Source organism: Caloenas nicobarica, chromosome 6 (genome assembly GCF_036013445.1).
Source record: "Caloenas nicobarica isolate bCalNic1 chromosome 6, bCalNic1.hap1, whole genome shotgun sequence".
NCBI lineage: Eukaryota > Metazoa > Chordata > Aves > Columbiformes > Columbidae > Caloenas > Caloenas nicobarica.
In genome coordinates this window covers 6,124,024-6,148,501 of record NC_088250.1, presented here as the reverse complement: position 1 = coordinate 6,148,501, position 24,478 = coordinate 6,124,024, and the positions used below count along the sequence as shown (strand labels likewise).

Below are 24,478 nucleotides of genomic sequence, written 5' to 3'. Positions count from 1 at the left end.
GGTCATACTCAGACTTGGATGATTCTGAGCAAGACCTGGATATTTGTAAAAGCTGAGATGCAAGCTGCTCTTTTTTGAAATGTTCTATTTGTTCCACTCAGGGCACATTACTAGGATGGGAAGAGGAGGAGGGCGGAGGGGGAAAGAAAGAGGAACACTATTCGATAGTCTAAATATGTTTGGGCAGCAATGCCAACTACGAAAAGGGGCCGTTCATCATGGAAGAACGAGACTCCTTCCAGCTCGTTTAAAACGCCTCCAGCTCCAAAGATGACAACCTCGCCCCAGCCCAGCATCTGCCCCGGGAGGGGGGCGGGTGGGAGGGGACCGGCCCGAGGTGTCTGTGGACCCACAGTGACTCTCCGTGGATGCCTGGAGCTACTACAGAAGAGGCTCTGCCCGGTTTCGAAGGAGGAGGAACATAGAGAGAAATTCCAGCCTGCGAGGGAACAGAGGGACTGTGCTGGAGACGCCCCTGCTGCTCCTCCCCACGCCCCCCGGCACCCCCAGCCAGCCGGGGATGCAGGAGCCATCCTGACACCAGCCGCTCCGCAAAGGCGCTTTTTCCCCCCTGTCGCTTCCGAGGCTTTTTTTGGCGGCGAGTTTTGATGACCTCGTTTTCCAGGTAGGCAGAGTTTTCCTCTCCTTGTACGGCGGTCGTGCAGCTGTTTTACTCAGAGTTCTCCAGCTAGAGGATGAAAGAGCCGGGCTCCCAAATCCCAGCCTGTGCCCCTGCGGGCGGCACTGCCGCTGCTCACGGGCTCGCCGGCAAGCTGCTCATTCCGGGCACATCGTGTTTACATGGTGCCCGCTGTAAGTGAACATACATTTTTCTGTTGCTTTCAGCTTTTGGGTAGTTTGGGTGTTTTTCTAAGAGTCTGTGGTGGTTTGGGGGGGTTTTTTGCGGTTTTTTTTGTTTTCTGCAGGTTGGGGGTATTGTGAGCTACATGCTCCCTTCTGCCAGGGCCAGAGGTCTAGAAAATCCCTCGGCAGTTTTTTTTGGGGGGATACGCCTGTAGAACCAAAATCTTCCCTGGGACAACAGAGTTCACCCGCTACAAGGGAGAGAAGGGATGGCAGCAGCACGGTGGTGCTGCCGTGATCTGCCGCTGCACGACACCTCTTTGATTTTCTGAGATTCAGAAGATACAGATTACGCTAACTAACCGGGGATTTGCGTCTCCCAGTTATGCTGAGTTTCATCAGCACAAGCTCCTCTGTTTTGTTGGGCGGGTAACAGCACGTTGCGCTTGCCCCCTCGGGGCAACTTTTTTTTTGGTGGCAGGGGGTCTGCAGGAATGCTGGAAATGGGGGTTTTTGGCAGCCAGAGCTGAAGTTCCAGGGGGCTGCAGCATCCCCTGCCCCCGGTGGCAGGCACAGTCCTGTGGCCTGGTGGCTGGGGGAAAGCTGGAGAAGAGCTGGGATCCCTGCAGCGCTGGGGAAAACTTCCCCCTGGGTGGTGTGTCCCCAGGGACCAAAATTACAGGGCACATCTGGGCAGTGACTACGACTAATACTGAAATTCCCTCCACATGCAATGTGCAAACCCTGGGTATGCAAACGAGGAAGAGGAGGCACATTTATAGGAGCTTTTGTTCCAAATGGGACACTTTTTTTCCCCTTCTGGTTTTATTTTCTTTAGCAAACATTTAAGTGGAGTAAAATGCTGTCTGCACTAGTGGATGGCACCACAGGTACGGCCTATTGGGCACGGCCATGAAAAAAGTTGGGACTGGGTCCATGTCAGACCAGTAATGCAGTTTCAAACATTATTCTGCATAAAGCACAGCTAGCATAATTCTCCTTTCTTGCGAGTAACACAATTTTTGTGGCTTTAAATGAGCTTGCAGGCAGAGTTAGCTTAGGGAGCTATTTGGAAACAATTTGCTAAGCTATGATAGGTGTTGTGATATTGAAGGAGAAATACACAGTGCACCAGGAGGAACTTAAGAAATATCAATGTGTGGGACAAAACAGCCATGCCTCTGCTGGGCCAGGCACATGAGATGACCTTTCTAGTGCGCTAAAATCTAAACCAACTGTAATTTGCACATTTGAAAGAGTCATTGCAAGTCATTTGTTGGCCATAATACGTTTAGTCCAGTAGCTCAGGGTGGGAAGAGGTACCAACAAGTAGGGAACTCGGGTTATTCTGTAAGACCATCATTTTTGCAGGGCTCTGTGTAGATAACACTGTATACTTTTGCAGTTATGTGGGTAACAGGCAGGTCACCTGGGATCTGAGTGTGGGAGCAGCAAAGAAGACCATGCATTTTTCTGATGAGCACCTGAGGCATTAGGTAGGAGCGTAGACCCTAATGCAGGGAGGATGGTGCAGAGCAGTGCCCTCAAAATCTGTTCAGAGGACCCGAAAACCACTGCTCAGGATTCCCTGTTGTTGTGTTGTGTGCATCTCATAGGGAAAGATGAACCGTTCAGCAATACAAATACTGAGTGAAAGAAATTTCAAGAGGAATCCTTGTAAGGCCTCACGCCTACAATATCATGTTGTGCTCTTGCAGAGAGAGAAAGGTCGAGGACAAACAGGATGGGCAGACACAAGTATTCAAATGTAATGAGTCAGCTCCCAATTTGCTCTTTCCATTCGTTTTCTGGACTGTCAGTGTTCAAAAATTGTCTTCAACATCCAGAAAACACGTTAGTCTGAAAAACACCCTTTTGCTGGTGAAATCTGAGTTTTCAGTGTTTCACAGTAGGAGGTGGAGCTTTAAGGAAAATATCAAAAGTTACGAGATTTGTGAGAGAATCACAATAGCTGGTAGTGCTCCGAAGATGATAAAATAGGCACTATCACCCACCCCAGCCTTGGAGGCCCGTCAGGTGGGGAGAGGGTTCTCCCTGCTATGTGTCCGTTCACTGTTAATGACCAGGTGGGATGCTGGTAGAGCAGAAGTGGCTTGAGGCACAGAGATCCCCTCTGAGGGAGGCGGAGTGGAATAGAGGAGACTGTGTGCAACACGACCACAAAGAAGTGAAGTGCATCTGATGTTTTCAGCTGTCACTTTTGTGCCTTGCTTTTCTGCCCGTGTAGAGGCAAAGGCCATGGTCCTGCATTGACCTAGACCGAAGCCCCGAGGGCTGCGGGCAGGGACGGTCCTGTGCCAGAGCTGGCCCTGGTTGTCCACACAGTTTCACTGCTTCTCGCAGCTCTGCCTGGAGAGCAGCTCCTCTGCACGGCGCCTTTCCCACCCACGCACACACGGTGGGAGGGAGGTGGTTAAACTCGGGACTCGGTGATGTGTGAGTCACACTCTTGGCCAAAGCCTCCAGTGCTCCCAGCCTCTCCAAGAGCTGATGTCTCCAGCTTCCTCAGCCGTCACGAAAGACTGGCTCCAAAATGGTGCTGTCTGAAGGCACAAACCTGTTGTGTCCTACAAGAGAGCAGGATCTCCTGCAGCTCTGCTTTGTGGAGGGCAAACAAGAGAAGCCTGTAATAAGGGTAGAGGGAGGAAGTCTTGATCTTAACTAAAATACCCCTTTAGCACTGAAATAACTATTTTATCCTTACAATACCTCTTCTGTTCCTTGCGGTGCCGTGAAAATTGAGCTGCACTTAGCTACGCATGGACTTCATGAGGCCACAGTCAGATCCCTTTGCAAACAGCTGTGCAGCCTCTCTAGGCTGGAGGGCGAAAAAGGACCCATGAACTACCTGGTAGGGACATTTGGGTGCTGAGCTGGAGGCATGTGAGATGTCAGAGGGCTTTGCTGAGCTGCGTGTGTGAACCACCTCAAGCTGGTGCTCTGGAAGATTTTGGATCTCTGTACATCTTGTCCCCTTCCCCCAGGAGATCTCCAAAGAGCACAAAGGCTTCTCCTTCCTCTGTCTAAAACTCATCCTGAGCACTGGCTCTGTCAGGCTTGTTAGCATATACAAAAGCCTTATTAATGACGAAGGCTGTCACTGGTGTAAGGATATTGGCAGCTCTGATAGGAACCAGCCTTTCCAGCATGAACCAGTTTGCAGAACCCTGTGGTGTGCTGCAGCTTGCAGTGTAAACTGGCATGGGCTGTGTCCCACCAGGGAATATCTGGTCACCACGTGGAGAGAGGTCTCTAGAGAGATGCTAGGGGAGCTGGGCTGTCACTCTTCTTCAGGTAATGTCATTTCTCTTGCAAATAAGGGACTATCTCAGCTGCATTACTATTAATAACTTGCCCTCCCCCTGCACTGTCAATGCAACCAAATGCACTTTCAGTGTCCATTCAAGCCTTGGGCTCCTCCAACAACTACCCAAAAGAGCCATTTAAGGAAGAAACTCTCCTTGTGGACTAGACTCAGGCCTTCTTTTCCCAACAGAGGTCACACATAACCCTTCTTAGTTTGTACTGTGTTGACCACCAGCAGGAAAGTATCTATGCTACCACTTTGTCTGTGTGCCATCAAGGGGCCATGTTGGTTAGTGCGATTGACCTCTAGACATAAAGACGAGCATCACCTTTTCCTTCGTATTCTTTGCCATTGATAAGTGTCACTTTGGTGGTTTTTTTCTGTGAATATCCTTTCAAAGCCTGGATTCCCCTGAACACTTATATATACATTCCCAAGAACTTTTCAGACTACATCTCTAACTCCTCTGCTGCTTAAGTTGTGATAACCCTACACAAAATATACTCCCATGTGCAGCTGGACCTCAGAGGCCCAGTGATGGGTTGAATGCTAAAGACATGCATTTCTTCAAGTGTTCAGACTGACAGAGAAGCTAAAGCACTTTTAAACCATTTGTCAATACTCCAACATAGGAAATATTTTAATTGCTTGGCTTTCGAGTCAATATAAAAATCTACATTAGTGACACATCATGGTGATGAAGGTCATGTTTTTCATACAGCGGGTTTACAAGGAGCATCGTCTGGCTTTATATCTTCCCAGCAGAGGTAGGAGGGTGTATATCGTGCTTAACCTGTAACTTGTGTTTTCCCACAGGCATCTAAATATCCAGAGGAACTGCTGAGATGTTCCGGGAAGCCTTTTTTTCCACTCTCCTTTGTGTGGCTCTAGTTCCTCTCCATGCTCAGTTTGATGGGGATCCTGGAGATGTCAGTCCTACCGCCTGTACAGGTATTAACCAGATAATTTGTGTGTCCCTCTCTTTTGAAGGCAGCATTTTCACTGAAAGCAATGGCCATGCACAGTCATAGAGCCTCCTCCCGAAGAACTGACAGTGTCCCGTGACACCTCTCCTGCCCCTTTGCACGCCTGGGGCAGCGATCGGTCTGTAGGGAACACCTTCCTCCACCAAAATTCCCGCTTCTGGGTTTGTATTGGAGGGCAGAGAGGTGGAGATGCAAGAGCTGGAGTCTGCCAGCGGTGGCTTCTCCCACCTGGTGCAGTAATAAATACCCATCAGTCTCCAGAGCTCAGCTCTGTATCTGATATCAGTGAATAGTCCATTTTGAATTTGACAATTTCAGGGCTTTTCAGTTGCGGTGTGGAGGAGGTGATTTATGTGTCCAGCCTGACTTTTACAAAAAAAAAAAGGCAAGATTTTCAAGACTGACTCAATAGTGAGCAGATCTTAGGCTTTTGGAGTCCTGGGCACTGCAGGGTTGTCTGACCTGAACACAGATGTTACTGCCAGAGCTAAGTGGGACTTGTGTGTTTTCCAGTATTGCACTTGGGTATGATCTTTTTGAAAATGTATATAAATCAGGGAGCAACCAGCAGCCTGGCATTCATTTAGTGCAAGAAAGCAAAAGTCATACCCTTGCTCTCCATCATTCAAACCTGTCACTTAGTCCTCAGTTTCCTCACTTCCTCCGAAGCAGCTGGAAATATTAGTAATTCCTGATTAGTAAGAGCTGCAACATCTTTGCAGGAAGCCGAACCTCGAGCACATGCTGTGGTTTGCTCTCTTCACAACTCTATGTGCTATCTTGGTCCAGAAACCGCCCCCCAGGTTTCTGGGGGGCAGTGAAGGGGGTGCAGCAGTGCATGAAGTGCTCTGACATGGTCTGAATAATTGTCTCCGTTTAGAAAAGAGGAACTGCCCCATCAACGTGTACTTCATCATTGACACCTCGGAGAGCGTTGCTCTGCAGACTGTGCCTATCCAGAGCCTCGTGGATCAAATAAAGCGGTTCATCCCTGTGTTCATCGATAAACTGGAGAGCGAGCTATACCAGAACCAAGTCTACATCACTTGGCAGTTTGGTGGACTTCATTACTCGGACGTGGTGGAAGTTTACAGCCCTTTAACGAGCAGCAAAGACATATACCTCCCTAGGCTGTCCGCTATTAACTACCTTGGCCGGGGCACCTTCACGGACTGCGCTATCTCCAACATGACAGAGCAGATCCAGACCCAGACCCAGATGACCACGGGTGTGAACTTTGCGGTGGTCATCACCGATGGCCATGTCACTGGCAGCCCCTGCGGGGGGATGAAGGTGCAGGCTGAGAGAGCACGAGACATGGGGATCAAGCTCTTTGCGGTGGCCCCCAGCGAGAACGTCTATGAGCAGGGACTGCGGGAGATCGCCAACCTGCCCCACGAGCTGTACCGCAACAACTACGCCATCACACAGAAGGACACCCTGGACATTGACGTGAACACCATCGACAAGATAATCCAAGCTATGGTATGGAGTGCTGCCTGAGGTGCAACTAGCACAATGCGGGGGACAAGAGAAGCAGCACATACATGGGTTGGAGGGGGTGTTTTCTGAGCAGCCCCGTAGTGGGTTTTGGCAGGGCTCTAGACAGCACATCTTGCAGAGAAAAGGTTCCATTTTGTTTCTGTTCCTTTTCTATGTCCTTTCAGCACTTATGGGCCAAATGGACTCTTGAGTATCTTTGATTTCTTTGATTAGATTCTTAACCTGCACTCCTTGATTCATGCCTCTCTTCCCTGGCATGTCTGGGCAGGCTGCCACCCTAGTCCTGGCTCTTGCTCAAAGCCAGACCCGTACCCCAGCCTGGCCCTCGTCCAGGGGTGCGTGGAAGAGTCTGCAGCACTGAGATGTGCTCATGGTCCTTGAGGCCCCACCTGTGAGACACTGTTAACTGGGGATTCTGCTGAGGGTGTCTTTAAAGCCACAGGACCTTTCCACCTCCTTTCCCTTACCATCACACACACCTCCAAGGGTGTGATGCTGTTTTTCTCTCGGGACCAACCACCTTAACTGATTCTGTTCATCATGTTTTCTCCTTTGCAGAAACACGAAGCCTACGGAGAGGTGAGTGAGCAGCACCTTTACGCCATTGCCACATAACACAGGTTTGAGTTGCACCACTTAGAGAAGACCAGCTCATACCCCAAGGTAGCAGGGCAGATTTTGCAGCAAGCTGTGTGGGATGGGGCTCTGCCCACCTGTGGATCAGTGCAGATCCTGGGCATCCATCCCCTTATCCAGTTGTTAAAATGGCATACTGGGCTCTCCACTTTCTGCCTCACCCTCACCTACAATTAATTCAGGTCTATTGAATAGTTCCATTTTATCGCTTTGGAAGCATGTTTTGTAGGTGCTCTGCAAGCTGCAGCTCCTGCCCTGCTGGTATCACACAGACGGGGTTTGGTATCTGTAGGGAGAAGTGTGCAGAATGATGTTCCAAAGGGCATGCGCCTACCCTGATGGCCCAGAAGAACAAGCTCACACCACCTTGCCTGACACTTAGCAGTCCTGTTCTTTCAGTTTGGGCCCAGAGCCAAACCATAACGAATGTGCTTGTGGCAAGCTTCTGCTTTTAATTTACGGGCAGCACTTTTCTGCATGTTTGTTGCTGCCTCGACTCCGATCCAGCTGGAGCCATAGCAGTTTTTAGCACTGCGGTGCTGGGGAGAGGTGTATGGAGAGCCATGGTGCAGAGCTGAGCTGCAGGTGCACGCTGGCCCAGCACGTGGAGCAGCCGGCAGCGCTGACACCTCCTGTTTAATTTGTGTTTCAGTGCTACAAGCTGAGCTGCCTGGAGATTGCAGGTCCACCTGGTCTCAAGGGATACCGAGGGCAGAAGGTGAGTCTCCCTAACCTGTGGGAAGAGAACAATACCAGTGCCTGCCACAGACACTGCAGGATGCCCTAGACCCTATCTCAGCTGCAGCAGGTGGGAAAAAACTCCCCAGCATCTGCCATGGCCTTGGGAGGCTGCCGTGCTGGAGCACACAGCCCGCACTGGTGCCTCCTCGTGTCCATGCTGAGGCTGATACATTGACAGCAGTGCAGAGAGACACTCGAGCATCGGCCGTGCCACCCACAGCTGGCACCTTCAGCACCTGAGGACAACTGGAGTGAGGCAGCAGTTGTCTCCAGTCCTGCCACCCTCAAGAGCAGAGCTCTCACGTGTGCAGGGTGTCCTATTTTCCTGCCCCCAGCTCTGTGTGCTCACCTCCCCATACAGCCTTTTCCCAGCTTCCCCAGAATAAAGCAGGTCCTGTTGCACCAGCATGCTGCCCCAAGCTCTGTAGGAGCAGCTGCAGTGAACCTCCTGCTCCTAGAAATTGCCATTTTCTCACAGTCAGCACCAAGCCTAGACTTCCATATTTTTTTTTCTTTCCTTAGGGTGCAAAGGGGAACATGGGCGAGCCAGGCTCCCCTGGGCTGAAGGGACGACAGGTGAGTTGTGGAAAGTCCCCCAGCGCTGCAGCCAGCGGTGCTGTCCCTGCCTTGGCTGGGGCCGCATCTCTGCCACGCTCCAGCTAACTCTCCGTGTCTTCTTCCCTCAAGGGTGACCCAGGTATCGAAGGTCCGATCGGATACCCTGGTCCCAAGGTAAGAATCCCATAGCCGGTGATGGAGCTCCTGGCATTCATTGATTTTTGGTAAAGCAGGGGGAGCGCTGCTTCCCCCTCTCACCTGCCTGTTTCCCACAGGGGAGCTCCAGCACTCCCCTCCCTCCACTCCTGCTGATCCCCAGGCACTAACGCAGGCTTTTTCGTCTTTGCTTTTTGTCTAGGGTGTCCCAGGGCTGAAAGGAGAGAAGGTGAGAAAGAAGAGACCACATGGCAGGTCTGGGTGCTTGGGGGGTCGGAGGGACACCTTTTTGTTACAAAAAACGAGAGTTTAGCTGTAACGGGAAGAATAACTACCCTATTTAATATGTGATTGGGGACTTGGGGAGGGATCTCCAGGAGCATCCCAAAGCCTGTCTCATTCAGGCATTGTTCACGGTCTTGTGAAGTGGTGATGTTTTCACTATATAAATGGGTGGGATGTAGGCAGAGATGCTGATTCTTGTCCTCTTCTTCCCCCAGGGCGAGATTGGATCCGATGGACGGAGGGTAAGAAAGGACATTTTCTATCTTGCATGGTGTTGCAGCTACCAAAGTGTGTGTTAACAGATCGCTGATCCCTCTTTTTTTTTTTTCCCTTGATTCCAGGGTGCCCCTGGCTTGGAAGGCAGGAACGGCACTGATGGACAGAAGGTAACAGCACTGGGAGCACCCCATAATGTTGCTCCTGTTGCTTCACTTCTTTACCTCGCCTTGTCCCCACAGGTTGTTCTGTTTCTCTCATCCTACACTCTAGCTTTTTGTTCTGACTGAGGTTTCCATGAACTTATTTGCTCATTATTCTGCATGTCCTGTAGAAATACGTGAGTTAGCTGAAGATGAGTTAATTCAGGTCACAGAAGAGCTATCCCTTCGTTAGCAAGCTCTCCTCAGGAATGAGATGTATAACCCGGGCTGTGCTCCTGCTGCAGGAGGCGATGTGGCCAGATCAGGTCGTCTGGATGTAGATATCTCGTCTTGAGTGTTAGTGACCCCTACAGGACATGTACACAGAAAGTTTTGCAGAAATTAGGTTTTAAGGCAGCTCGTCACAGAGCCTGAAATTTCACCTCTAAGCCTCTGCTTATTCTTAATATTAAAGCCCTAAAGCCGGGTTCAAGTACCTTGTAACAAAGTCCGTGAAGTCCTCTGTTCCCTGTGTGGTGAGCGTAGAGGGCCATGACCTCCCTCAGATCTGCGTGCCACGCAGAGGTACCGCAGCGGGATAGCCTAATTTGAGATGATTTCAGCTGGATTTGTCCACTGGCCAGCACACACTGGTTTCGCTCTGTGCTTTCACATGTACCCAGCCAAGTACATCCGTGAGATAACACCAGTTCTTCTTCCCACCCCTCAAATGCCTGCTGAAGCTCTAAAACACTGAAGTCCTTCAGTCCCCTCCACTTTCTAGCCGGGACGAGCTGTCTAAGCGCTGTCAGAAAAGCCATTTTGGGGTGCAGAGGAAGGCAGACACTGCTCTCATAGCAACCGTCAGGCAGCCGTGGGTCCTGTGAACCTGAGCTGCTCTGAGGTGAGATGCACTACAAAGGACCAGCACAACCATGGACATGAGTGACCTCCAAATCCAGTCTCAAGGGACGTGTCCATCACTCGGGGCATGTGTGAGGCATGAGCGTGCTTGAATTCCCACCAACACCCATGTTGCTACTCGGGGCTTTTAGACTATTTTCTCCTCCTCCATTTGTCTCTGCGCACTCCTGTTTAAAGAATACACTTACTACTTATTCTCTAGCTGATGACAGGTACGTTCAGCAGATGATTTTAAAAATTAAAGCCTGTTAACAAGAAAAGCTGTGTTTTCTCTTCAGACACCTGCAGCTTTTCTTTTTCTTTTTTTTTTTCTTTCAAATGCAATCTCCAGGGCAAGCTGGGGAGAATTGGACCACCAGGCTGCAAGGGAGACCCTGGTGACAAGGTAGGAACACTTTACTCTTTCATTCAGCATGTCAGTTGTGCAGCTACTGAATGAGTTTGCACATGTAGAAAGACGGTCAACGAGAGGTTACTGACCCATTTCCCTGACCAGCTGCATGACCTGACCCCAGGCCTGGGATTCCTCCGAATGGGGACCACAGCTTGATTTTTTTTTTTTTTTTTTGTGCCTCCTTTCCATGGGCAAATAGGCTGGGATCCCCCAGTGTCCCTCCCTTCCATGTAGAGAGGAGGAGCTGCTCCTTTCATCAACACTAGCAACAAGCAAAAACTATTCTAGTCTCTAGAGCAACTTTCTAAGCCAGCTGATATGTTCTACAGGGAAAGTGCATATTGTTGCCACTGCAAAATGTGTGGTTCTTTGTCCTTTCCCTCCCTAGGGCCCTGATGGCTACCCAGGAGATGCAGGAGACCAAGGTGAAAGAGGAGATGAAGGCATAAAGGTACAAGTACTCTGAACAGCGAGCAGAGTGAGGGCAGAGGCCACCATTGCCTGTATTTGCTCTTCAGTCATTCACTGCTTGTGGAGCCCATAAGCTCTGTCTGGGTCTGGGTCCCATGAGCAGACACAGGAGCTGAGGCAAGATCCTTGCTGGCCCTGCTCCTTGGGCTCCTCGTGGTGCACGCCAGCGGTGCATAGTAACGTGCTGATGATGCAGGCAATGACCATTGCTCTCTGGCTATTTCAGGGAGATCCTGGCCGGCCTGGTCGCAGCGGACCCCCGGGACCTCCAGGAGAAAAAGGAAGCCCGGTAGGTTCATGCCGTGTTCGGCTGTCTCCAGTGTCTTACTAGGGTCTGTTCCACACAGTGTGGAGCCGGAGTCGTATCAACTGCTGGTCACAGGGCAGCTGCAGCACAATGATGCCAAGGCATCCTGGTTGATGCATCCTGGTTGATTCTCCAAACTGGTCCACCTGCACGGTGAAAGCACAAGCTCCTGGGTGGCCAAGTGAGGTCTCCCACCATGCATGTCCCCACCAGAACAGCGGGAAACGTCATGTGGGCAACAGGAGAGGGGTCTGTGCAACATCTCTGCAGCTGCCCAGAGCAAAATGAGAATGGGTCTCACATATTTGTCTAGAGCAGAGAAAAGCAGGCAAAATAGACTTAGGAGGATTTACCTTTCTAGTCAATCCACTGCACTGCATCTTTCCTCATCTTCCCATCTTCTCCTGAGTAGAAAGGCCCTCTTAGTCCACAGTCTCATGACATGCTCAGCGTTTGTGGCAGTGCCAGTGCTTGCAGGCTGGTTTGTTTGTTTTTTCCATGTAAGTAGACTTCAACAATTAATTGCTCAGAAATCTAACCCTGGTTTACCCACTGCACTTGACCTTATAGCCAAAGGGGTTGCTATGCTGATGGCCAGTTACTTCAGAGAGAGTGGAGAAGGCTGAAATAGTCTTCTGGCTTTAGGTAGGGCTGGATAGATGCTGCAACGAAGAGCTGACAAGCCTTTGCACTGGTTGATGGAGGAAAGGCGACACAGCATTACACTGCTCCAAGGCTGGAGCCTGTGCACGTAGCTTTGACGTGTAGGCGTGGTGGGTGTGTGCAAACATAAGCTGTGTGCAAACATAAGCTGTGTGCTCATACAGACCTCTGCTCAGGGGTGAAGGGCTTGACAGAGGACAAGAGGTGTGCATATGTGTACCTTGACCTCTCTTCCAACAAATTGTGCTTTTTTTTCTTCTCCAAGGGTCTTCCAGGCAACACTGGAGCTCAAGGGCCTGCTGGAAGCAAGGGAAGAAAAGGTGAAGCAGGACCTCCTGGACCCAAAGGAGAACCTGTAAGTGTCTGAATAGGTCCCTGGACAGTGGGCACACCACAGGAGCCTAATGCAATCTCATGGACAAGCACTGAGAATCTCCCTTATTTTAGCCTGTCTGCCCTGCCTTCTGCATCCCAAAAGATGTGCAGATGCTGATCTCTTCGTCTCCCCCATATTCACAGAGTAGTGTTTCCATCATCCTAAGCCTGATGTTAGCCATTTCTCCTTAGAGAAGCATCCTGTATTCCCACATAACCACAAATGTCTCTGTGGATGCTCAGGGACCCTTTCGCTATACTCTAGCCCACCCTCCTGGAAGAACAGTCTAGCTGTGGTTTCCCAAAAGGCAAAGGCAAGATCCCCCAAGCAGTGCCAGCATGGGCATCCCTGCTGCCAGGCACATGCTTGTTAAAGGGGAAAGAAGACTTCTCTTGGGCCAGGAGAGAGAAGGCAGGGCAGCCAGGTGTCACTGTTCAGGTAGCATCCATCTTCACGTCGCGTTTATGTGACTTTCTGTGTCTGCCAAGGGTCGACGTGGAGATCCGGGGACAAAAGGCAGCAAAGGCACTCCTGGGGCCAAAGGAGAAAGGGTGAGTAAAGCAACTGCTCAGACCATCGCAAATGAGCCCAAAATGCACAGGACTGGTGCGTGTGATGTGCTACTGCCTATCCATGAAGTGTCTAACACTAGAGCTGGGCATTGTGGATGCCAGTGGGCTCTGCATGTGTCCTCTGCTCCCACCGTGCCCATGCCTGCCCTGGTGGTAGCAGGTACAGCCTCCTCTTCCAGGGCTTGGTCCAGAGAGGGGTGAAGGGCAGCAAAGCTCAAGGCTAAGAGATGTGTTCAGGGGACATGCTGCCCTGACACTGTTTCAAGACAAGAAACACCAGATCTGAGAACATCAGCATGCCTCCTTGCTCCACGGAGCACTGCCATGCACATAGACAGCACTGGAGACACCCCTGACCAGGAATGTCTTTACTCTCCTCACAGGGAGATCCTGGTCCAGAGGGTCCTCGTGGCCTGCCCGGTGAGGTTGGAAGCAAAGGAGCAAGGGTAAGCACGAAGCAGGGGGCGGTGACAGCCAGGAGGGAAGGAAAGCACTGCTGCCATCCGGAGCACCCCACCCGGCTTTCCTCCTCATGCACACCTGCCTGTACCTGCCTCTGGACCTTCTTGCTTTGTTTTGCAGGGAGATCAAGGGCTGCCAGGACCCCGAGGCCCTTCAGGTGCCATTGGAGAGCCAGGCAACACAGTAAGTCACCCTGGGGCATCTGTGTGACCTTGTCCTCCCTCTGCAGTGAGAGCTTGCCCTACTGATGTAAGCCAGCTGCACTGTCCCTCCCGAGGGGGACCTGCCTGACATTTTCTCAGGCAGGCAAAAAAAATTAGCCCAGAGGCCCCTGACTAGCCCTTCACAGGGCAAAGAGAAATTGCAGGACCCAAGAGTCCCTGCTTCTCCATCACTCCCAGACCCAGGTGTTCCCGTGACAACGTGGAAGGGACCATATCAGAGCGGGTCATGGGGTGCAGAAAGATGGGGCTCCCCAAGTGCCCATTTATCCCGAGTCGGTGGTTAGTCCAGCACCCCACTGCGTCAGTAGTGCTGTGACATCTATGTGGCTCCATGGGGTGCAGGAACACAAGTGCTGAAGCGGTCACTGTCACAGTAACCTCATCGGGAGGGGAGATGGTCTTGCACCATCGTCTCAAGAGCCGGTTTCTCCAGCACAGTCCCCTGTACGGCCAGAGAGCCCCGGGGAACATCCTCACCCGCTCCCTCTGCTCTCCCCAACACTGTCCTGCAGGGATCACGTGGGGACCCTGGTGACTTGGGCCCAAGAGGTGATGCTGGACCACCAGGACCAAAGGTAAAGGCCCTGAATGCAGCCTGCATTTGCAAGGGTATTTTTGTGTGCTCTTTCTTGTCTTTTTTTTTTTTTCCCAAAAAAAAAAAAAAGGCAGTTTTCACTGCAGAAACTTGTGTGCCTCAGAAACTGAATGGCTCAAACCTAAGCCTCCCTATGGGGCAGAGATGCCAGTCTCGCTCTGGCCAAGGCAGCTGTGATTACACTCCTTACCCTGCACAGGTTCAGAGGTGTCCTTGGCATGCAACATCCCCAAGATCCAGCCATTCCCAATGTTTCAGGGCCAGCTGCCGAAGTCTGGCCCCTGGTGGTGTCTCACCCCGAGAGGGGATGAAGACAGCTCTGACTGCCACTGTCATCACCAGGTCAGAAAGGCCAGGTTTGGTTTCTGACAGGTCATTTTTTTTTCTACCAAAGGGTGACAGAGGCAGACCTGGCTTTAGCTACCCTGGACCCAGAGGACCACAGGTATGTATGCCTCACCCAGTGCAGACGTACGTGCTGCAAGGAAATGTGTTTCGGTGGAGGTTGCTGTTAGAGCTGAGCAGCCTGGGAGAAGAGGGAAGGAGGAAGAAAAATTATAAAGGTAAAGTTACAAGCAATAGGGAAAAAAAGTAAGGCAATGTAGATTAAAAAAAACCCTGTCAAGCTGCATGAGTTTGCTAAAAGCGCAATTTTATGACGAAATATAAGGATTTGGCCTGTAAGCGTTAAATTCTGAAAAACAGTCTTATTCTCAGAGGCAAGAAGAATAGGAGGGAGGTGGAAGACTTTATAGAATTCACCTCACAAAACCAAAACGGAAAGTGTCAGAATTTCATATAATGAAAGACACTGTCACACTATGTCAGAAAGAAGTATTAAAGTAGGAGGAAAAGATCGATGATATACACCAAAGTTTTAGTCACATATGTATCATAGAAAAATCTCAAAATCTGCTGACACAGCCTTCTTGTGGAGTATACATTGTACTGTGTGATACTTTTCTGCATCCTCAGCTTGATCCTTCAAGCTAAAGAAAGTCTCTTCAAATCACATTTAAGACATGAAGCCATGAATAAGGAAAAGACAAAAGAGTTTAGAAGAGATCAGGACTCACATATAAGAATAACTAATACATTTGAAATCATAATGTCAGTCATTTACTGCATTAACTGAGCTCTAACTTTCTTTCGAAAACACGAAGCCCACAAAGGCAGGGACTGGGGGGGTTGAACGCCAGGACTGAACCTGTCCGCAGCTCCATCAGCCTCATGGCAGCAGTGCCGGGGACCCCAGCCTCGGTGGCGGTGATGGGGAGGTGGCTTTGCCACCACCCCAACCATCAGGCTGAAGATACACTTGCTGTTCAGCTTTGTGCTCCCCACTGCAAACTTCAGATGTGTGCATGCACGGTGGGGGCTGGTACCGGCTGGGTGCTGACATCTCCCTCCCCTCCCTTCGCAGGGTGACAAGGGCGAGAAGGGGCAGCCGGGACCCAAGGTGAGTGTGTTTGTTTCCATCGACTGTTTTTTGTACTGACTGAAATGCCGAGCAGTTGTCACCCGACCCTCCGGGTGCGTGGCTGAGGAGCCTGTCCTGCCGGCAACTGTCCTGGCTGTTCCTGCAGCAACGGAGCCTGGGTGGATCTCCCAAGCCCAGCTCCTTTTGAAACCATCTGAAATAAGCTCTGCAAAACTTCTTTATTCTTAGTTAATGCCTATGTAAACACTGTTTATTTGCTCTGCGCTGAGCTGCTGTTTTGGAGGGTGCTCTCCAGGCCAGGCAGGCATCCATTTCTGATGGCCTCATAGCAGTAAGTGCCTTTGCCTGAGCACATCCAGATGTGCTCCATGCTGGATCTCTTTCTCCTTCCTTCGAGCAGGGAGGAAGAGGTGAGCTTGGACAAAAAGGAGCGCAAGGGACCAAAGGAGAGAAGGGGGAACCGGTAAGCAGACTTCCCCTACTGCCTGCAGGGTCGGTGTCCCCCTCCCACACCTCTGCCAGCTGTGCAGGGTACAGCACTGCCCGCTCTCCTGCCTGCCCCATGTCCCCAAGCTCAGCTGTGGCAGGCTGCTGACTGTGCTTCATAAAGCCGTGCCTGATGGAGGCGTCAGGAGGAGCCTCAGACAGCAGTGTCTGCATCGCTGAGAAATATTCTGTGATTCTGTGAAATATTTGACCCTTCTTTGCTTCTTCCCCAGGGTGATCCTGGCCCAGGAGGTGAGCCCGGACCCCGCGGTCCAACTGGTGAACCAGGCTCTGAGGTACAGTACCGTGTCTTTGTGTCTGAGAGATGCTGCAGCTCTCTCTACTCCTCCTCACTTCTCCTTGATGCTCTGATGCCCAGAGGACCCCAGGGGGTCTCCCTGCAGCAGGGCTTGCTGGAGGGGACACCAGCTGCCAGATGAGTCTGCTGGCTCCCATCGAGGCTTTCCTACCCTTCCCATGGCAGATTTCTGCAAAAAGCCATGTTTTTGGTGGCTCTGACATTCTGGTTCCCAAAAAGATAACTCATGGGAAAGCTGTGCCTGAAATCCCTGTGCTCTTCTTTACAGGGGACCCCCGGCCCACCAGGAGACCCTGGCCTGACTGTAAGTAGCTCTGCCCTGCAGCCCCCGGGGCTTATCCTCCTGGGGTGGTCGTGGCTTCGCCATGCACAGCCTGAGAATAAAACAGGGCATCAGGTCCTGCCACTGCCCCACAGAGGTGGCCTGTGGCTTCCCACGGGAGCCAAGGAAAGAGGGGAGGGGGCTGGCGAGGCGGGTGGAAGGGGAGCCTTCCCCTTAGAGGGGATGGATGCTGCATATGAGGAGGGAGGCACACACCCTGCACTCCTTTTTTTGGCAGGACTGTGACGTGATGACCTACGTGCGAGAGACGTGCGGATGCTGTGGTGAGCAGACCATCGTCTTTCCCCAGGGCAGGGAACAACCACTCGAGGGATGGGGAAAGGAAGTCACCAGAGGCTGCCTCGTTCTTCAGGAGCTCTCTCGAGGGAGCTCTGCCCCGTGAGCTGCCCTTTGCACTGAGCCACCATCACGGTGGGCTCCTTGCTGCTCTGCACAGCACTACACCCTGCAGAGGAGACACCACGGGAAGTCCTTCCCTGGTCATCCCAGTCCCAGCCCACCACTGAGTGTGGTGGTACCACAAGGGCAGCCTGGCTTACCTCCCAAAATTTAACTCTGCCATCACACGAGCAGTGAGCTGTAGTAGAGAGTTGCATGGTCCAGATGATAGGCTAGTGTGCATTACACAGCAAGATTAAAAAGGTTTATTCCCATATACCTTGACAGAAAAATGCATGTAAAATTCTCGCTATGCTGCCGGCTGCGGGCAGCACCACGAGCCCTGTGGATGCTTGGTGTGATGCTAACTGACTCTGTCTTCTTTTGCCCTGGTGGCTCTCATTCCCACCATAGCTGATCATTGTGTTTTCCTCCTTCTGTCCCTCTTCCCAGACTGTGAGAAGCGCTGTGGTGCCCTGGACATCATGTTCGTCATAGACAGCTCGGAGAGTATTGGCTACACCAACTTCACCCTGGAGAAAAATTTTGTTGTCAACGTGGTCAGCCGGCTGGGCTCCATTGCCAAAGACCCCAAGTCGCAGACAGGTCTGGACTGTGTGGGGACTGAGCAGGGCATGGGGAAAAGAAAAGGGCCTTGGATCTCTCCAGCTGCCATCTTTTGTCTGTAGCTGTTCTGGTCTGCAATCCATCTGTCCAACATTTTTGCAGTAGTTTCTGCTTTTCCCCCTTCCACCCTTTGTAGGCCAATCAGGCAGGTCTTTGCTGCTGATACAAAAGTCTGCTGACTTTCTCCGCTTTTCACTGAGCATGCAAAGCCAAGTAACGTGACGCTTCGTTGGCAGGTGCCCGCGTTGGGGTGGTGCAGTACAGTCACGAGGGGACCTTTGAAGCCATCAAGCTTGATGATGAGCGCATTGATTCACTATCGAGCTTCAAGGAAGCAGTGAAGCGCCTGGAGTGGATCGCTGGAGGCACCTGGACGCCGTCCGCCCTTCAGTTTGCCTATAACAAGCTCATCAAGGAAAGCAGGCGAGAGAAAGCCCAAGTGTTTGCTGTGGTGATCACAGATGGGCGCTACGACCCCCGGGATGACGACAAGAACCTAGGGGCTCTTTGCGGTAGAGACGTGGTCGTCAACACCATTGGCATTGGAGACATGTTTGATCAGCCGGAACAGAGTGAGACCCTGGTCTCCATCGCCTGCAATGAACCCCAGCGAGTCCAGAAGATGAGGCTCTTCTCAGACCTGGTGGCAGAGGAATTCATTGATAAGATGGAAGACGTGCTCTGCCCAGGTCTGTACCTGTCCTCGCACAGTTCTTACTGGAACTGGAGTTGTCACCCCCAGGGTTTGGGGTGGAGGGCATATATGGTGTGTTGCAATGATTCCAGAGACATGTCCCACCAGGTTGGCCCATAGCTCCTAAGTTGGGTCATTCATGGTAGAGGCTGTCCTTTATGTAGCCCTGGATGAACAGTCCTTCCTCAGACACGTGCTGGCCTTTTGGGGCAGTCCTTTGGAGTCCTTTTCCCCTTGTGAAGAGCCCATACCCTGCCATCCCGAGTGTGCAAGCTGTGGAGGGGGGTGGCAGCACATCACTCAGTTTTCCTTGTTTCTTTTCCTTCTAGATCCGCAGATCGTCTGCCCTGAGCTGCCGTGTCAGACAGGTAAACATCATAAGTAGATTTGTGTCATCTGCACCAAGTGGTAGGTCCAGGGGAGGGTGCACAAGACTCAGGATTGGGAGGGCGGTGTGCAACCCTGTTCATTCCCTCTGGATAGCAGGATTTTGGGAAATAGTGTTACTTTGCATGAGGAGAGGCTCTGGGTTTTCATCTCCTGCTCTTTTCCTGTCTCTCTGAGCTCTCTGTGCAGGTAGGTACGCATGCACCGAGTTTATGCACCAGCACGGCTCAGCCCTGGTATTTCTCCCTGTCCCAATTTCTGGGAGCAACCAGATTTTGACCTCCAGACTTGGCAATTAATATCTCACTGGTTCCATATCTCTATTGTACACCAAGTCAAAACCCCCTTGCTAAACTCTCTCAGCCGCACTGGACAGGATGCTCCTTGGGAGCAAGGAGGGCAGAGCAGAGGGTGGGGACTGTTTGGAAAATGACACAGTAGTGGACCCAAAGCTTTGGCTTCTCTAATGCTGGCTGTATTTAATTAACAATTAACTCAGGGTGTTGGATTAAAGGAAAGAGGCTGTAAGGATCCTGTGGTATAAAGGAGACAGCTGCTGCTTGCTGCAGGTAGCTTTACTTGATAACATTTTGCTTGTTAAGGGGCAGATCTGCAATGTGAATTCCTAGAGATCCTGTCTGAGTCTCTGTGCCTGTTTAAATACAATAGATGCGCTATTTGCTGATATACACAAAGCTTACAGGGGACAAAGTTTTGCCAATTCTTGCAATTTTTGTCTCTACTCTTGCCATGAATGTTTTTGTGAAAGTCCACAGCTTCAACTCAGCGTTATACAGAATCTCAGATTTCATTTTCAAAGAAGTCCCTTTGTTTCCATACAAAGCAAAGGAAAACTAGTCCCAGGATGCTAAGAAATCTGAAGACAGAAAACCTATAATTATTCCCATCTAAAATTTTTCGCTAGTATTTTGAGTATTTGCACCTGGACATGCAGAGAGCACAATGTCCAACCATGTTGCTGAGATATCCGCACAGGCTCCTCTGCAGTGTCCTCTGAGGAACTTTGTCGTGCCGATCCGTGCAAAAGGAGGTGACTTCCCCATGCCACACTGGTGACTGCTCAGGTGTCTTCAAAGGCTATGGTCTTTGCAGCCTCCCCATTTTTGAGGAACACGGCAGGAGAAAGACTGACCCAAGCAGTGGCACACTCATGCTGGGCTTGGGCCATCAAAGCCCTCCAATGCAAGGCGAAGTTGGCGTTCCTTTCCCTGCTGTACACTTGGCTGTTTCTGTCCTGATGCAAGGTGAGAACTGGTGCCTGACAGTCCTGGGGACCAGGACAGAAATGGCTTTAGGAGGCATCTGAGGGGGTCCCCTGGTGGGCGAATCCCTCAAGCCTTGCCATAGGCAGGCCAGGTCAAGTGCAGACCCTACACTTGTACTCCAGAGGACATGGGAGGTGTTGTGACGCGGTTGTGTAGGTGTGGGCCTCCTGTGAAAGTGCCAGTACGCCCATCTCAGCATGGGCAAAAGTTGTCCTGGTGCACAGGAGTCTGTGCTAGGCGTGGTAAATCAAGTTTTAAGTGCTACTCAGGGATCCAGGGGCCTTTTGGCAAAGGGCCTTCCACCCAACACACTGGATGGCGTGTGATGTGTTGCTGTCGTCATTGAGAAGGATTCGCAATGACCACACTTGCCTGGTGGCAAGGGAACATGTTGGATGGAATGTGACATAAGGCATGTGAGAGAGCCTGGGGCTTCTCTGCTCAGTGCTCAGCTTCCTCTGGTTCTCCGAGTACAGCTCAAGAGTTGGTGCCCATTCACATGCAAACCCTTTGGATGGAGACGGTGCCCTTCGCCGGGTGTCTGAGCGAGCTTCGGGCACATCCAACACATGTGTCCAGTTGTAGACAGGCCAGACAGCTTCAGGTCAGGGAGGCAGCTACAGCAGTCCTGGCACTTTTAAGGAGCAAATCCATTGCTCATTCCAGGTACTCCAGCTCCAGCCTGGGTATTGTCAGCAGGGCACAGAGAGGGACAGGTATTACATATAGCCCGGATTCCTCTCTGCTGCCATGCAGAGCCAGGCACGTCACCGCCTCGGGTCCACATCTGCAGCTGAAGGCCTCAGGAAATCCACATGTTCATGGTTTTGGGGCAGAGCCTTGTCTCCCTGTTACTACCCATTGATTACTGCAGTGCTGACTGGATGCTAGAGTGTTAAACGGGTTAAATGCTGAGCAAATAGGAACTGACCACTTGCTTCAATAGAAACTGCATGATGCAATGTGACAGTCTTTCTAACCCGCGCAAAAGGCTTTGCTTTGAGCTTTGGGATGTTATTTGAATTGAAGTTCAGCACAGCCAGGTGGGGACAGAGGCTCTCGAAGTCCTGACTAGCCTGGACGCTGCACGGGAGCATTGCACGTTGCAGGGCAGTGACTGTAGCCAGAATGCAGCTGGCTGAGTGCCAGGCAAGGAGTTTGCATAATGCTGTCCGTTAGATGCTGTACAGTATCGTGTGTATGGTTTGCATGTAGCTGAGTTCAAAGCTACATGGTGGCTGAATCCCACATGCAGGAAAGAAGCTGGACCCCGTGGCCATCTCTTCCTGAGCGCTGCTCTTTCTCCATTGTGCCTTTGCTGGATGAGTGGGAAGGAATTTGGGCAGTGAAGGTTTCACATAATTTCCCGAGGTCTCTCGGTTAATGTGCCGTTGATTTTGGTGTGGATCCCACGGTTCCTCAAGCATAAAGTGGCAGAAAGTTTCAAAATCTGGCTTTGGTCTTTACTTTTCTGTCCCTCGTTAGCTCTGCTCTTCTCTGGCGCAGTGCAGATAGGAAAGGCAGGTAGCATTCAAAGAGAGACACAGCCATTGCTAGCAAGCCCTGAAAATATTCTTTTGACGCTCACTTGCAGATGACAGGAACCCTGGGAACATAAATCCACTTATTTTCCGCCCCATGGAAGAGGGAGTCAACATAGATTTCCCCAGCACCATACATTCGATCGCCCAGTTCCTAAACTCCACGCGGGAAACCCAGGACCCCAGCATGTACACCCAGCTGGTGGCCACTTTGGCCTTTACCGCCGAAAAAGCCAAGTTTGCCACTGGAAATGAGCGTCAAGAGTGGATGGACTTGTTCATTGACACCTTCAAAATGGTGCACAGCGAGATTGTGGGGGACCCAGAAACCGTGCTAGGGCTTTGCTGACATCTCCGTTAGAGATCGAGTGAAGTGGGTGGAGGCAGAGGTGGAGTGGAGGTTGCAATTGTCTTTCCTCGAGTGCTTGTTTGGCAGAGGGGACAGGTACATCGGTAGATGCTTTTAGTTTAGGAGAAACACAGGCAGTGAAATGGCTTGGTTGTGCTCAGCTGGCGATGTGACACCAGGGACAGTCCTCTTCGGCTTGGCTGGCTGGTGAGCAGGGCAGCTTTCTCCAGTGTATTTCCTACATGTGCATTTGCTGACCGCTTCTGGAGCATCTTTTGCATCCTCTCGCTGGGTTACCCTGAGGGCTTGCTTCGGCTCCTGCAAACCACTTGTGTGGCAAGACTGGCAAAGCAAGGTGTATCTCCTCCCGCCACAGTGAGTGTCTCTGTACAATGTTTAATGGGCAGCTGGGAATTTTGAGGGGAAAGAGCTAACAGTATGGGAGAGGGGGCAAGCCTGGCTTTCCATTGAGAGCACTAGAACCTGGGCAGTGCTTCTCTCAGAAGCCGTATGAGCTCTCTCTGCCTTTTTCTCTGCTTGTACATTTGTGTTTCTTCTGTCTTAATGAGCAACATGTGCCTGTTCATATCCAAGAGGTAGAGTTTATGTAGGGCCAGGCAGTCCAAAGCAAAAATCCATGACTGCACAGTCAAACCTCTGTGATACATTACATGAGCTATTTAAGAGCAAGTATTTAAACTTGTAGTATAATCCGTTTAATCCATGCCCAGTGCTAGTTTGGTTCAGAGAGACTACAGACCAACCCCTTGTGCTGCGGGTACGTGCGTTTAGACGAGGAGTGATATTTCTGTGAGCTCAGTCGCCCCTGGTTTTCAGAAAAGGTCGGGCGGGTGACTGTCATTCCTGCCTCCAGAATAACTACTGCCCTCTCAAGCTGTAAGAAGAGAAAACGGCATTTTGTGTGCAGACGCAAGAGTAGAAGTGTTTACTGCCAGCAGGTGAATTTTGCAGCCTCTCTAACTGACATGGTATTATCACAATAAAGTATACTGAGCAAATGTCATATTTAATGGGCAGAAGGGAGATGTACGGTCTTCAAAAATGCGGTGGGGCCGTAACGTTTCCAGGTGTGCAAAGTGGAGCCGGTTGCCAAGCTCAGGGACAGGAACTGGAACTTCTTGCAGTGTTTTCAGCATCTGGGGCTTGTCAGCCTAGGCCAGAAGGCGTCTGGTGACAGGCACGCAGGGGAGGCGTTTGTGTCGCTCAGCACATGAGCAGGTCTGATGTGCTGCACAAAAGCAGTCTTCCTCCCAAGGTTTCAGCATGTTTTGCTTCCAGTCTATAGGGACAGGGAGCTCAGAAAACTCTGCTGTTGGCATATAATGGAGGGAAAATTTTTCAGAGCGCTTTAAATGGTGTGCTCAGGGTTTTAGGTGGAGGCGAAAGGATGAGGATCTGCCTGTGTCTGAGTCCAGATGCTAGCATCTGGTTGTAATCCACATATTCCAAATAGTCTGCGCCAAGCCCCCTGTTCTGTTTTGATTTTTACCCCAAAAGTAGCAGGTGACTGAACTCAGAGCAGTTAAGCAGCTCCAGCCGTGATGCTAGAGGAAAAGCCCCTAAGAAACACTGATCTGGAGGGAACATCTCAGGGCTGGGGCATCTTGCTGAACAAGACGAGGATTCAGCAAGTCTTCAGCAAAGGGGCTTTAGACCTCATCACACAGTGGCTGTTTATTTCATTTGCTTTGGAAATGTTTCCTAGCAAAGCAGTGCAAAATTCAAGTTTTTGACCTCTCAAAACCCCTCAGCTCATTATGGGAGGTGAGGAGAGGGGGGAAGGACAGACAAAAAGTCTCTTTGCCTGAGCAGTGTTTGCTTTGGCCCTTGTTAGACAGAGGCAAGTAAGTGTAGTGGTGTTTTGCTAACCCCTCTGCGAAAACCAGATTTCATCACAGCAGCGGTTCTTTCAGTGAAGCTCTTGGGCAAGGGAAGGACACAGATCAGGGGTTGGGGAAAGGACAGACACCACCTCTACAAAGAAATGGGAGGGGTTGTGAAAGGGCTGGGAGGTCAGTCCCCATCTCACTGTTGCTTTCACCTCCACTGTCAACACTGTGACACAAGAGAGGAAATACAAGTTACCCAGGTTTTAGAAGAAGCAGGAACATGATGTGAATGGGTGGGGTCACTCTGCACAAGCCCGTAACTAGATGCATTGCTAATGGCAGGAAATCCATGGTATTTCTGCTTTTTGTGCTGTTAGATGTCCTCAGCTGTGTCCTAGCACACGGTATGCAGTACAGTGAGCCGCAGGCATCC

The 24,478-nt window shown here is 51.0% G+C and overlaps 1 protein-coding gene across 2 annotated transcripts in view; it reads left to right on the top strand.

The window, feature by feature from the left end:
- Positions 1-400: 400 nt before the first annotated feature.
- The window catches only part of COL6A2 (collagen type VI alpha 2 chain), a 28,273-nt gene continuing 4,195 nt past the window's right edge, over positions 401-24,478 (top strand). Inside the window, exons 1-28 of one of the 2 annotated variants that reach the window (XM_065637247.1) lie at positions 401-625; positions 4,949-5,083; positions 5,999-6,603; positions 7,180-7,200; positions 7,910-7,975; positions 8,521-8,574; positions 8,686-8,730; positions 8,915-8,941; positions 9,213-9,239; positions 9,339-9,383; positions 10,612-10,665; positions 11,063-11,125; positions 11,372-11,434; positions 12,381-12,470; positions 12,980-13,042; positions 13,447-13,509; positions 13,646-13,708; positions 14,262-14,324; positions 14,739-14,789; positions 15,768-15,803; positions 16,186-16,248; positions 16,505-16,567; positions 16,859-16,894; positions 17,151-17,196; positions 17,765-17,917; positions 18,175-18,627; positions 18,962-19,000; positions 21,900-23,357. In XM_065637247.1, coding sequence (XP_065493319.1) covers positions 4,978-5,083; positions 5,999-6,603; positions 7,180-7,200; positions 7,910-7,975; positions 8,521-8,574; positions 8,686-8,730; positions 8,915-8,941; positions 9,213-9,239; positions 9,339-9,383; positions 10,612-10,665; positions 11,063-11,125; positions 11,372-11,434; positions 12,381-12,470; positions 12,980-13,042; positions 13,447-13,509; positions 13,646-13,708; positions 14,262-14,324; positions 14,739-14,789; positions 15,768-15,803; positions 16,186-16,248; positions 16,505-16,567; positions 16,859-16,894; positions 17,151-17,196; positions 17,765-17,917; positions 18,175-18,627; positions 18,962-19,000; positions 21,900-22,195 — 2,754 coding nt within the window. In that variant the 5' untranslated portion in view covers positions 401-625; positions 4,949-4,977 and the 3' untranslated portion in view covers positions 22,196-23,357. Of the gene's footprint in view, positions 626-4,948; positions 5,084-5,998; positions 6,604-7,179; positions 7,201-7,909; positions 7,976-8,520; positions 8,575-8,685; positions 8,731-8,914; positions 8,942-9,212; positions 9,240-9,338; positions 9,384-10,611; positions 10,666-11,062; positions 11,126-11,371; positions 11,435-12,380; positions 12,471-12,979; positions 13,043-13,446; positions 13,510-13,645; positions 13,709-14,261; positions 14,325-14,738; positions 14,790-15,767; positions 15,804-16,185; positions 16,249-16,504; positions 16,568-16,858; positions 16,895-17,150; positions 17,197-17,764; positions 17,918-18,174; positions 18,628-18,961; positions 19,001-21,899; positions 23,358-24,478 lie in introns of those variants that run through there. The other variant, XM_065637246.1, reaches the window with a different exon arrangement.